The following is a 14,187-nucleotide window of genomic DNA, read 5'->3' as shown; positions in this document are numbered from 1 at the left end:
GCTAATAAAATAGGCTGCCACCAGTCAACAGTATCCCAGGTGCTGGAATTAAGGCATGAAACCGGTGATGTGAAGAGAAGACCTGGATCAGGCCGTAAGAGAATGATTACGCCTTCCCAAGATCAATATTTGAAACGGCTATGCCTTCATAATCAACATGATAGTGCTCCTGATCTAAAACTGGACTTTGATGTGCCTCTGGTGTTGAAACAAGTGCACGAACTATCCAAAGACTACTTTCGGAATGTAGTCTGCATGTTTATCGGCCCAAAAAGAAGCCTTTGTTGACCCAACAAATGAAGAGGCGACTTGCTTGGGCTAAAACGCATGTTTCATGGACAAAAGAGCAACGGGACACCATCACCTTTTCTGATGAATCGAAATTCAACTTGCATGGCTAGGATGGAAAGCGATATGTCAGAAGATGAAAATTGGAGGCATACCATCCTGACTGCATAACACCGACAGTAAAGTTCCCCACCGGTCAGATGATCTGGGAATGCATAACAAGCAAAGGGGTGGGGCAAATTACGTTTCTTAACAGAACGGTGAATACAGAAACCTACACTGCTATCTTGGAAGAGTGCCTGAAACCTGTTATTAGGGATCACCACGCAGATGTCCAAAACTGCATTTTTCAACAGGACTCAGCACCTTGCCACACAGCAAAATTAGTAAGTTTTATGCTATTTCGATTTAATGATGAGTTTGCCTTCTTGTCTCACAAGGCTTAAAACATACTTTCTCCCTTAAGGTGCAGTCATACCTCAGAAATACTGGCATTACAGTATTGGACTGGACTGGCAACAGTCAAATTGCTGGTACAAAATGTCATCTAAAATTGCTCAGAAGAAGCCAACAAGTAAGATTCAGCTGCAGGAGAGCATTGTATGGGTGTGGTACCATTAAATTGGGCAACCTTATATCCAAAAGTTGATTAACTCTATGCCAGTTCGTTGCAAGGCTGTAATTGCAGCTCGAGGAGGAACAACAAAATATTGAGAACTTATTTTGCTGATTTACAGTACATAATACTATTACATTAACTTGTCATTTCAGTTTGTACATGTAAATGCAATAAAATGTATGCTTGGTTGTCAAGATTACCATCTGCATGATTTCTCTTATTTCCATTAATTACACATTTTAACCTTTAGGAGGATATTTATGGCAATTAGGTATATCAGGTGGAGTCTTTTTTGGATTTTATTCATAGAGTTATATATCCCATCTAATGCATGCATTTCAAACTTTTCTGCAACCCACAATGCAGCACAAAACACATTATTTGCAAACTTAACATGTGATGCAGTTTTTTTTGTCCGCAACTGTAGGTATCCCTCATGTTGGACAGACAACTTGTGTGATCAAGACCCGCTAATATTCGTAAAATCGGACAAATGCTAACTTATTGTGATTTTCTCTTGTAGAGAATCTGTCTTCATTTTGAATTTAAAATGATGTTTTGAATTTGGACCAAATAAAAATAGGATAATAAATATAATGTATCGGATATTAAGAAATATTAAAATTTTGAAATATTATAGTTTAAGTCAGGAAAGGTACCGCTCGTGTTACGCTACATGACGAACAGCATGAAGGACATGAACTGAAAAAAAAAATAGTTATTAGAAGGGAAAAAAAAACCACTTATTAGAGGGGCCATGTTTTTAATCGACTTTCATTTTTGTTTAGTGAAAAAAGGTTAAGTTTTTTCCTGTGGAATAATACTAATAATAAAAATACATACTTCTTTAAACAATAAAAACAAGAGAAATTAAATAATATAATTAAATATATTTTTCTGTTGAGTGAATTTTTCTTAATAATTCTTCATTATGTTATAGTATTGCTTTCAGAATTTCTACGGTCAGTTTTGTTTTTTTTTTTTGAGATGTTTTTTTTTGTTGACGTCCACAACTTATTTACTACAGAAAAAACTCTTTTCGTTGTACCACTGGTTCCCGGCAAACATAATGCAAATGATTTGCATTATTGAGGCAACATGTCCAATTCGGGACAGTTTGCAATGCAAGGAAAAACGACTGAAATCCGGGACATCTGGTCACTTTACGTAAAGCTTGTTGTCAATACACTGGAAATGTGATGGCATGTGAAGTTGCTGTTATTCCAACAGGAAGATTACACTGTGTATGGGATAGCGTTAATTGGAATGTACTCCGAAATATATCGGATGAGGAAGAAATTTGGAATCTGAAAACTGCCATAAATACTTGTTCACCTGACATCCGAAAGCATCATCTACTGGAAAGTGGGATACAGATAGTGACCAGACGTCCCAGATTATGCGGGACAGTTCCGGATTTCAGTCATTTGCCCCGCATTGCAAACTGTCCCAGATTGGACATGTAGCCTCCATACTTAATGGCAAACATAATGCAAATCATTTGCATTACATTTGCTGGGAACCAATGGTACAACAGAAAGTGTTTTTTTGATAGTAAATAAGTTGCAGACATCAACAAAAACACAGCTGACCGCAGAAATACTGAAAGCAATACTACAAGTTAAGTGCAATTTTGCTAATTCTTGTGAACAATTTTACGAAGAAATAGCAAATACACAGTACTGCCATAAATACTGTGACGTGTTACTGCATGTAGCCACAAAATAAAAAGACAGAAACTCAAATCTCTGTGGGTTTATTCTTGAATACCCAACAAATGAAGCAACACAACACTCATTCAAAATGCAACCTTGTTTTTTACACAAGACCTCAAATGTTCCGGCCATTCATCAACAGAAGTACGCACAACATCCAGCAGGAAATTGGCCACCACAGCATGCTCCAGTGATCTCTTCATGCTCTCCAATGTGACATGCCTTTTACCACAGACTATACCTTCCAAAATAGACCACAAAAGGCAATAAAGTGGATTAAGATATGGACTGGCAAGAGGCCATTTGTCATGTTTGATGAACTCAGGCACATTCTCAGTCAGCCGTGTTTGGGCAATCTTTGCCTTGTGGGCAGGCACTGAGTCCTGTTGGAAGATCCAGTGCTGACCACTGAAGAGAGTCTGATTGAGAGGTCTCATATGCAACTCCAGAATATCATTCAGGTACACCCTTGCATTGGTTTTTACCCACTGAACACAAAAATGCATCTTTGTTGCACCTTCGTAGGAGACTCCACCAAACCATCACTAATGATATTCCCATTTCTATGGACATGATTTTCTGTTTTCGTAGGGGGATTCCTATGAATTCTCTTCTCAACCGCCTTGATAGCTGCAGGGGTCCTCACAGTTCTTGGGCGGCCAGACCAAGGCCTGTCATCAATTCTCTGTTGTTCATTGTACCTATCAATTGCCCTGTAGAAAAATCTTTGGCTTATTCCAAGTGGTTTCAGAAGTTTGAAAATTGTAGGTGCATCATGTCCTGCTTTATGAAGACCTATGACAGTAGTCCTGTTTTCTTTATCTCCCCATTTCATTTTCACTGGCTTCCTTTACTAGTTGATGATGCCTGTTAAAGAAAACCATACATTAGTACTACACATGATGCAAAATCCACAGCTATGTGACATGACTTTCTATTTTTATGGGAGTCTTACTTTTGTGACAGTATTTATGGCAATACTGTGTAATGAAGAATTATGAAAAATTCACTCAGTGGAAAAATATATTTAATTATATTATTTAATTTATCTTGTTTTTATTGTTAAAAGAAGTATGTATTATTATTATTTCACAGAAAAGAACCTAACCTTTTTTTCACTAAAGAAAAATGGAAATCGATTAAAAACATGATCCCTCTAATAAGCGAGGTTTTTTTTTTCCCCTTCTAATTGTACTATATACTGTATGCTAATATATATATATATATATATATATTTTTTTTTTTTTTTTTTTTTTTAAGAAGCTTGATATTTTTTTATAAGTTTAGTTCAAAGAAGTCAATGTATTTAATTTGTATTTTGTACATAAATATTTTTTATATATAATTTTTTTTTTAAATATGTTTTTTTTGGGGGGGGGCGGAACAATCTCCCCTCCAGATCTCCTGCATTGGAATGCTAAGGATTTGGTCACTTTAGATATAGAGCAACCCTGGCGAACAGAAATGAGTTAATACTAATATGTAGTTAATAAAGGTAATAATTAATAATCATTATTGAGAAGCAGTTTAATTTAAACGAAGTATTTTGAAGAATAACTGCTCAAGGCATAATACGTTATGGGTTGAAATTAACTATATATCGGTGTAAATATACCATAGTTTACCCATAAGTTTAACTGCATAAGTAGTGTAACTGCATCGTTTACATTTTATCTCATATTGTGGTTGCCTTCACAACAAGGTACCAGGTACTGCACTACTTCAAATAAGCAACGCTTCTCTAGTAGAGGAGACTACTGTTATTTATTCTCAGTGGGCACCACCCAGACGCGTTTTGGAGCTTGTTGGCTCACTCATCAGTGGGCGGACAAGTACCCTGGTAATGCAGACATGCCATTACGGTTGTGAAGTTAATTCCACAATATGAGAGATGCCAAATGGTGAAGATAATGATAATATTTTGAAGACTAAATGCTCAAGGCTAAAAACATATTATCAAAAAAAATATCATTATCTTCACCATTTGGCATCTCTCATATTGTGGAATTGGTTTACGAGAGTGATGGCATATCTGCATTACCAGAGTACCTACCCGCCCACTCATGAGTGAGCCAACAAACTCAGAAACGCGTCTGGGTGGTGGTGGTGCCCACTGAGAATAAATAACAGAAGTCTCCTCTACTAGAGAAGCTTTGCTTATTTGAAGTAGCGCAATACCTGGTATCTCGTTGTGAAGGCAACCACAATATGAGATAAAATCTACACGATGCCGTTACACTACGTATGTAGTTAAACTTATGAGTAAACTATGGTGTATTTACACCGATATTATAATTAAATGAAGTGTAAATAGAAGACTCACCAATAGGATGATTAATATATGGTGTTTCAGAACTGTCCTTTCGTCTTTGATTTCTGTGCTTTATCGCAGCGAAATTGACAGCCTTGATTATTTCTAAAACTGGTGAAGCCATAGCCCTAAAAAATATTATGAATAATCCGTTTCTATAGTGACAAATTCCCAGACCACCTTGCACATCAGCTCCAACCTGTGATTTCTCCGTTCTGTTACCATACCACTGCAAAATTCTGTTATTGGTCAGAACTTACGAGTCGCATATTCTGTTATAGTCCTAAAATTCACCTTTCACTGCATGCTTTTCTAGGATATTGTTATCATTACGGTACTTATAAAATATTCTGGGCATTCCCCTTACATTTACCTACATAATTCTGCATAACTACATTGTCTACATAATTACCTACAATCTGCATTACCTACATAATTAATTACTTAAGAGGGAGCTTAAGGCAATTAAGTAAGATAAAAATATCTAGGGTACTAGTCCATATTTCGACAAACGGACAAGAACAAAGCAGTGCTTGGCAGGTGCCACTCACTGCTTTTCCCGTCCACTGGCTTCCTAGGCACGATTACAGCATAGTAAGATATCTTACTACTGTAGTAGTGGCATGTGATGCAAGAAAGCAAGTGTATGAGCTTATGCAGCATCAGCCAAAAAAAAAAATCACACCATACCCTCCAAATGCCTGTCCAGTTCCTCCTTAAATTTATTTAACCTATCAACTTCCACAACGACAGATGGAAGTTTGTTCCAGCTTGGTTGATATGCCTAGGGTGTTTCCCACAGAGAAGTAATATGTTACTTCTCTGTGGTATTTCCCCGGTAATCCTCCAATATAGCCTCATGGTCATGGTTACATCGCAAGTCGCCGTCAGCTCCAACTTGGAACAGTTCCGACTTGTCACCGACCTGTAATTCTGACGGAGTATGCGCGGCAATCGCTGAATTAAAAATAATGAAAAATAATATCTCTCAGTAATTTTTTATTTCAAAATGAAATGCACAAGGCATAATTCTTATGGGTTTCGGTAATTAACTACATAGTATCGGTGTAAATACACCATAGTTAACCCATAAATTTGAACTACGTAATTGGTGTAGAAGACATAGTTTTAATTGTATCTCATATTGTGGTTGCCTTCACAACGGGATAGCGGTATTGCACTACTTCAAATAAATAACGCATCTTCAGTAGAGAAGACTACTGTTATTTATTTTCAGAGGATATCACCACCCAGACGATCGTTTCGAAGCTATTGTGAATTTAATGTGAAAAAAAAAAAAAAAAAACATTGGACCAGATCTATTAAACCAAACAAATGAATTATAAAATCCAAACCTAAATCATGAAAAATCTTAATTCAGACGATCGTTTCAAAGCTATTTGTGAATTTAATGTGAAAAATAACCCATTGGACCAGATCTATTAAACCAAACAAATTAATTATAAAATTCAAACCTATATCATGGAACTGTTTTGATTAGAGCCTAAGAGATCTAGATTTTTATCAAGATTTTAATAGCCAAAATTCAGAAAACTGAATTTTGTATTAAACGGAAAAAAAAAAAAAAAAAACCAAGTGCTTTCCCCCCCCCCTCAAATAACTAAAACTAGTACTTTAGATGAACCTCATCTCCAACCAAACTGCACAGAAGATGTGGCTCTCTCCACCTTTTCAGAACCTAGACCCTAAACGCCATTTTTCCAACTGTAAAAACCTTTGCATGGAAGCAGACATTTTTTGTTTCAAGTCCCAAAGAGATCCCCTAAATGTCCCAAACCTTTTCCGTTTTCGAAGCTTCCACACATAATATTTTGCCTCTGTAATTAAAAATATCGTGAACATTTTTTTTCTTGCCCAAGGGATGATCGAATTGCAAGTAAATTACCTCCTCCAGCGTGAACTGTCTTATCCTCAAAAATCTACAAATTCTCTTCCAAACTTCCTGCGCGAATCGACGGTAATAAAATAAATGGTACACGGTTTCAATTTCGTACAAAATTGGCATAATCTGTTGCCTGTCTGACTAAATCTATATGTGATATCGTTCACTGGTATGTTTCCGTAACCAACCCTCCACGAAAAGGCAATACGTGATGGGTAGTTTCCGCCAATTTTTAGATTTTTAAAAAACTGCGCATTATGGTTTCCTAAATTCGGGATATGTGCACGCAGTGCACATATCCCGAATTTTTTTGGCCCTAGATAATTGCCGCCTTTAATTAAGGCTGTATTAAATCCCATAAAACATTTTATTAGTTCCGCTACTAAATGGTTAGATTGCACCATATTAGCCACGTCCAGCAGTCTCTTACAGCTACACCTCAAATTAATTTTTGGAATACTTATTCCCCCATTTTCCCACGGTAAAAATAAAAATTCTGCGCTATCTCTTGCCGTTTTCCTCCCCATTGAAACTGAAATGTTGGAACGTAAAATCGTCTCATTGTCCTAGCTGTGATTCCCGTTATAAACACATTGTATAAGATTATAGGAAGAATTACGGTTCTAACAATGATGGATTTGTTTTCAAAAGAAAATTATCCCACTTCCCACTCTTTTACCTTTCCCGTATTTTAGTGGTGAGCCCTCCTACAGGTAGCATGGGACTCTCTCTAAACGGAACTCCCAGTATTTGAATCGATTTATTCGACTACACTTCTCGTTGTGCTAAAGGCCGATGTACCCATTCCCCTAATAATTTGATCCTAGTTTTATCTTCGTTTATGTTTGACCCCGACTTCTTACCAAAAGATCTAACTAGTAACAAATTCTTCCACCGCATAACTCGTAGTGAGAGTGTCAGTAACATCATCCGCCTACACTATACATTTACACCGCCCTGCCGGCTTTGGTAACGGTGTTCCCTGAATGGCTTCAGTTCTGTCTATTCTTCCCAGTAGTGCTTTTAGTGCTAACGTAAATAACAAAGGACTAAGCACAAAGGACAAAGAACATCCTTGTTTTACTCCCCTATCAATTTTAATGTTTTTCGAAATTTCTCCATTTATCAAAAGTCTTGCAACTACGTGTATATAGATTTCTCAGGACTGTAAACAACTAAGATCCTATGTTCGTATCTTTAATTATAGAGAAAAGGTAGTCGTGGTCGATTCTATCAAAAGCCTTTTCTAGGTCGATTGCTACTAACGCTAAATTGTAACTCTTTCGTTTCCGATAATCTAATATATCCTTTAATAGCCAAAGGTTAAATTCTATCCGACTCCCCGGTATACGGTAGCACTGCGTGCTTCTAACTACCTGGGTTACGTCGCGTTTTAACTTGGCTGTCAAAATTTTTTCAAATATTTTGTAGTCACAATTAGCCAACGTTATAGGTCTACAGACTCAAGCGTTTAGGGCATAAGCCTCAAGCTATGAAGGAGTCTAGACTATGTATAAATATAGTGCAAATGCATCAGGAATACATAGCTATATCTGAATAAATCAGATTATTAATAATAAAACGGCATCATTTTAAGTTATATCTCATATTGTGAATACCTTCACAACGAGTTGCCATGATATTGCACTACTTCGAATAAGTAACGCTTCATCTAAGGAGAAGACTAATGTTACTTATTCTCAGATGGATACCACCACCCAGACGGCACCGTTTCAGGGCTATTTGGCCCTTCTTCGGTGGGTGGGTAGGTACCCGAGTGATGCAATGATGGCAAAACAGTTATGAAGTATAACTCCACAATATGAGAGATGCCTGATGGTGTATCATGTATTTAGACTCAAGCGTTTAGGGCATAAGCCTCAAGCTATGAAGGAGTCTAGACTATGTATAAATATAGTGCAAAAGTAACATTTGAGAATAAGTAACATTAGTCTTCTCCTTAGATGAAGCGTTACTTATTCGAAGTAGTGCAATATCATGGCAACTCGTTGTGAAGGTATTCACAATATGAGATATAACTTAAAATGATGCCGTTTTATTATTAATAATCTGATTTATTCAGATATAGCTATGTATTCCTGATGCATTTGCACTATATTTATACATAGTCTAGACTCCTTCATAGCTTGAGGCTTATGCCCTAAACGCTTGAGTCTAAATACATGATACACCATCAGGCATCTCTCATATTGTGGAGTTATACTTCATAACTGTTTTGCCATCATTGCATCACTTGGGTACCTACCCACTCACTGACGAAGGGCCAAATAGCCCTGAAACAGTGCTGCTAGGGGGAGCTTGATGATGTCCGGAGTTTCCGAGAATAGGTAACAACAGCCTTCTCCACTGGGGAAGCGTTGCCTATTCGAGGAGTTTATGAGTTTTTGAGTGGTGTGAGTTGAAGGAGTTACTGTCCCTTTCATTCTTCTACACTGTTTCTTTTCCTCTTCCACTCCTACTGTAACTTTCCCTCTACCTTTTTTGCTTTTCTACGTCTAATAGGGACAAGTGGATATTCGAGTAGATATTCACATACATACATCAAATAGCCCTGAAACAGTGCTGCTAGGGGGAGCTTGATGATGTCCGGAGTTTCCAAGAATTGGTAACAACAGCCTTCTCCACTGGGGAAGCGTTGCCTATTCGAGGAGTTTATGAGTTTTTGAGTGGTGTGAGTTGAAGGAGTTACTGTCCCTTTCATTCTTCTACACTGTTTCTTTTCCTCTTCCACTCCTACTATAACTTTCCCTCTACCTTTTTTGCTTTTCTACGTCTAATAGGGACAAGTGGATATTCGAGTAGATATTCACATTACATACACAAATAGCCCTGAAACAGTGCTGCTAGGGGGAGCTTGATGATGTCTGGAGTTTCCGAGAATAGGTAACAACAGCCTTCTCCACTGGGGAAGCGTTGCCTATTCGAGGAGTTTATGAGTTTTTGAGTGGTGTGAGTTGAAGGAGTTACTGTCCCTTTCGTTCTTCTACACTGTTTCTTTTCCTCTTCCACTCCTACTATAACTTTCCCTCTACTTTTTGCTTTTCTAAGTCTAATAGGGACAAGTGGATATTCGAGTAGATATTCACATACATACATCAAATAGCCCTGAAACGGTGCCGTCTGGGTGGTGGTATCCATCTGAGAATAAGTAACATTAGTCTTCTCCTTAGATGAAGCGTTACTTATTCGAAGTAGTGCAATATCATGGCAACTCGTTGTGAAGGTATTCACAATATGAGATATAACTTAAAATGATGCCGTTTTATTATTAATAATCTGATTTATTCAGATATAGCTATGTATTCCTGATGCATTTGCACTATATTTATACATAGTATAGGTCTACAGTTACCAATCTTCGTTAAATTCTGTCCATGCTTCGGAATGAAAGTAGTACAGGTTTTTAAAAAGCCTTCGGGTACAACCCCTTCCTGAAAAAAAATGTTAAAGATGACCAGAAGAATAAGCGCTAACAAGTTCCAAAATTTCTTATAAAGTTCAACCCCCAAACCATCCGGTCCTGGCACGCGTCGTAATTTACACGATTTTAGAGCCACAGTTAGATTCCCTGTCCTGTAATGCTTTTTGCTCGGGTGTGAATTGTCCAATCGTCCAAATGGAGTCGTCTCTCTCTCTCTCTCTCTCTTTTTTTCTACAAAGCAAGCTCTTTTTCATAGTAATTTACAAAACGATTCATAATAGTGAGCGTTGTTGAATGCGTGTTGTCATCGTCTTTAATTTCCTGAACCGTTTTGGCTAAATTATTTATCCTTAGTCTTCTTTGGTAAAACGCAGCTGAAGGACTATCAGCCTCCCTAAATTTCAGCTGTGTTTTTCGCGCCTTTTTTTTCTTTTCTTCCAATATTATACCGTCAATAACTGCTTGTACTTCTGCTGTTGCCCTTTCTTCCCTGCATCGTTGGTAAATTCTTTTTTCTTGTACGAGATCTATCACTCTATTTCTGCGCTGTTCGCTTCTTTCCTTAATTTTTCAGTAATAAAATGATTTGGCACTTTCTTTAATTTTCGCCCACATTTCCCACTCATTTCCACCTTGCTCTACTATCCTTTTAATAACTGTTGTAAAGTCTCAGTCTTCTCTCTCCAGAACTGTTGAGTTGAGCTTCCAATAGCCTTTTCCCAGACTAACGTTCGTAAATAAATCTCCCTTCCACATTACTGCCATGTGATCAGAAACTTGTCGATCTCCCGCAAATTTCACATGCTGTATCATTGTTATCTTATCCTTCAACTGACTCGTTGCATAAGTGCGATCTATCCTAGTTCCTATATTATTGGCTATTCTGGTGGCCTCTCCTTTCCTCGGATTTTTTTCCCTCCAGACGTCTACCAAGTCCCATTTAGTACAAACCTCGATTAATTCACGAATCCCCCCCCCCCTGTACCATGATGCGGGGTACCCCCCAGAATTTTGTCCATGATGGTGTCAGGAACGCAGTTCCAGTCCCATGCCATTACAACCCATTGCACCCCCCTCATATAGTTGCCCAGTCCCTGAAACAGAGTTTTCCTTTCTAAAGTGGAATTTGAACTACAGACACAGATTAGTCTAATTGTGCGCCCCCCATAACTCCAATCCCCTGCCACAACCCGACCTTCTGTATCACTGTCCGCCAGTCGTATAGTCCCTAAAATTGGAGGAACCACTACTATTCCCACCCATGCAGATCGATTTGTCCCAAACCTCCAAAATCCTAACAAACGGTATCTGTTTTGAAACTGCTGGACGTCTGCTAAACTTGCGAAGTGGGTTTCTTTTAGAAACCAAATTTTCACTCCCATGTTCATCATAATTTGCCATATCATCCTTTGTTTGTTAACCGCTCTCAGACCCTATACATTTAACGACATAAATGCTATTCCGGACATTATGAGCAGAACTTTACTAGAACTTCTGCTAAAATATTCCTATGTTCAGCATTTAACATTAATTTGTTATTGGTGAGCAACACAGTGAGATCTCCAACAGTCTTGTTTCTAATATTGGAAATAACGAAATCTTCCCACGCGAACTGTATATTTACTACTTCACCTTCCTCGTTTTCATTCCAAAGAAAAACCGGTTCTCCTCGAGTTTTAACAATTTCCGCCTATATTCCCTGTATTCTTTTGTGTTTCCTACTACATTTAACCATTCTATTCCTTCGTATTCCCTTGTTTGTATGCCATCTGAATCTGAATCCGAAAGTGTTTTGCAATCTTTCTTACCGTCTGACAAAACTGATACCTCTTTCCCCTCTATTTGTTTTGTTTCGGTCTCTTCCAGTGGTGAGCAGTGAATATTTTAAAAATGGGCTTGCATTTTTTCCGACTTTCTGCCCAGTAAATTTGATCGGTCACTTCCGTCAAGAGTCATTCTCTACCGTATTTCATAAAAAATTTCGACGGAAAAAAATTTCTAATTCAACCAGAGGTGGACCGTTAACTTTGGGGGCCCTGGACTAACACTGTTTGGGGGCCTACCCAATTAACCAAAATTTGGGTTAGTTGTGGCGACTCATTCGCCATTTTGTCGAAAAACTGTTTTTTTTTTCCTTTTTTAAATAGGAAAAATTATAGGCAACAGACATTGAAGAAATTTTTTTATTTTATTTGATGCACTTGGATATACAAACTTTTATATACAGTTATAATGAAAAAAGGTTTTGTATACATAACAAACACCAAACATAAATAAAAAATAAAATGTATTAGATATTACTTTTAGTAACAAACAAAAAAACACGAAACAACAAACTCTCAGGTCAAGAATAAAGACTAAGAAAAAAAACAAAAATAATACTTATTCTTAAAAATAAAATAAAGAAAACGTTCTGGGAGTTATATAATGTAAGTATTTTTAATACATGAAAGGTATATAAAGAGTAACTCTTCTGCATTTTTTTGCTGCAAATTCTTTTATTTGATCATCACATTGTAATTCTTTGGTTAAATCACAGTTTATGGAAAGAATTGATAAATAATTTAATCTTATATTCGTCATTGTTGTCCTATATTTGTTTTCTATATAGGACATCCTGGAGAAGGATCGCTCCGCCTCACAGCTGGTGATTGGCAACGCCAGAAAAATTTTTAAGATTGTATAGCAATTCGGAAAAACATCGACGAGTTTCTTTTCATTAATTAGCTTGAATATATCACCGCATGAGTATGGCTTAGTCTGTAAGTAGGATTTTAACTGAATGCATTCATTGACTAAATGTTCTAAATTATTCTAAATTGACTAAATTAATGTCATCCGAATAATAATCAACAACATTACGTGCACTTTCTAAGTCAATATTTTCGATATTAATGTCTTGCAAATCCATTAAAAATTTGAATCTTTTGCTAAATTCCCCATAGACATGGCCTCTTCTGTATAAATCCATAATCAACTTATCGAATGCAACGTTTAGCGTATCCAGTTTAAATTTTTCTGCTCCATTTAGCGAAACTTTCTCTGTAGATTTATCCGAAAATTTTGAATTATTACGTCTCTTTTTTAAATCACTGTATTCTTTTTCCACACTAGTACTTAATTTTTTGGCTGTCTCCTCGTATTCGTTTAGTTTCTGATTTGATTGTTCGCTTATGTTGCTCACGAACGCTCTAATGACGTAATTAATTTCTCACCTTCACATATGTCTAAGTCTGGGGTCTGCACTTTTTTCTTAACTAAATTGAATCTCTCTAAAATTCCTTCCCAAAAAACAGTTAAAACTGCAGTTTCAAGTTTCACCAAATTATTATATAAATTCCGTGCCTCTCTTCGAAAATCAAGTTTCTCATCCATATTGTCACTAAACGTTTTTAATATGTTCATGATATCACCTTAACTATTTTTTAAAGCTCTAACAGCATCATAGTGACAAGACCATCTAGTCTGGCTTAAACTTTTTATCGAAAATTTTAGTTTTGTTTCACGATTTAGAAGCTCCCACCTACAGGTAGTTGCAGAAAAGAAAATACATATTTGTTGCACTACTCCAAAAAAAGTTCACAATTTGAGTTGCAACTTTAACCGTATCCCCACCAACTAGATTTAGGGAATGCGCAGCACACGGCACATAATCAGCACATTTATTTTTTTGTTTGAGATGTGCTTGCACACCATTGTATCGGCCGGACATATTTGCAGCGTTGTCAAAAGACTGTCCTCTACAATTGTTTGCTGATGCTATCGAGGCAGTGTTAGGTGGGTCGGAAAACTGCTAGATTGGCGGGATACAAGGAATAATAGATTAATAGTAGCCACTGGCACAGGTGAAAGTGATTCTTGCACTTCTTCTATTGGAATGAGCAGCAGGTTGCCAAATAAGATGCAGGA

General features: G+C 37.1%; 1 protein-coding gene across 1 annotated transcript in view; it reads right to left on the bottom strand.

The window, feature by feature from the left end:
- Mesh1 (Metazoan SpoT homolog-1) overlaps window positions 1-5,505 on the bottom strand; it is a 54,852-nt gene extending 49,347 nt beyond the window's left edge. The window contains exon 1 of the mRNA XM_090385538.1: window positions 4,946-5,505. Coding sequence (XP_090241664.1) covers window positions 4,946-5,057 — 112 coding nt within the window. The 5' untranslated portion in view covers window positions 5,058-5,505. The remainder of the gene's footprint in view (window positions 1-4,945) is intronic.
- Window positions 5,506-14,187: the final 8,682 nt, after the last annotated feature.

Source organism: Mastigoproctus giganteus, chromosome 11 (assembly GCF_048544385.1).
Source record: "Mastigoproctus giganteus isolate SK-2022 chromosome 11, ASM4854438v1, whole genome shotgun sequence".
NCBI classification, from domain to species: domain Eukaryota; kingdom Metazoa; phylum Arthropoda; class Arachnida; order Uropygi; family Thelyphonidae; genus Mastigoproctus; species Mastigoproctus giganteus.
The sequence above is the reverse complement of the archived record's forward strand: the minus strand, read 5'-3'. Positions and strand labels throughout refer to the sequence as shown.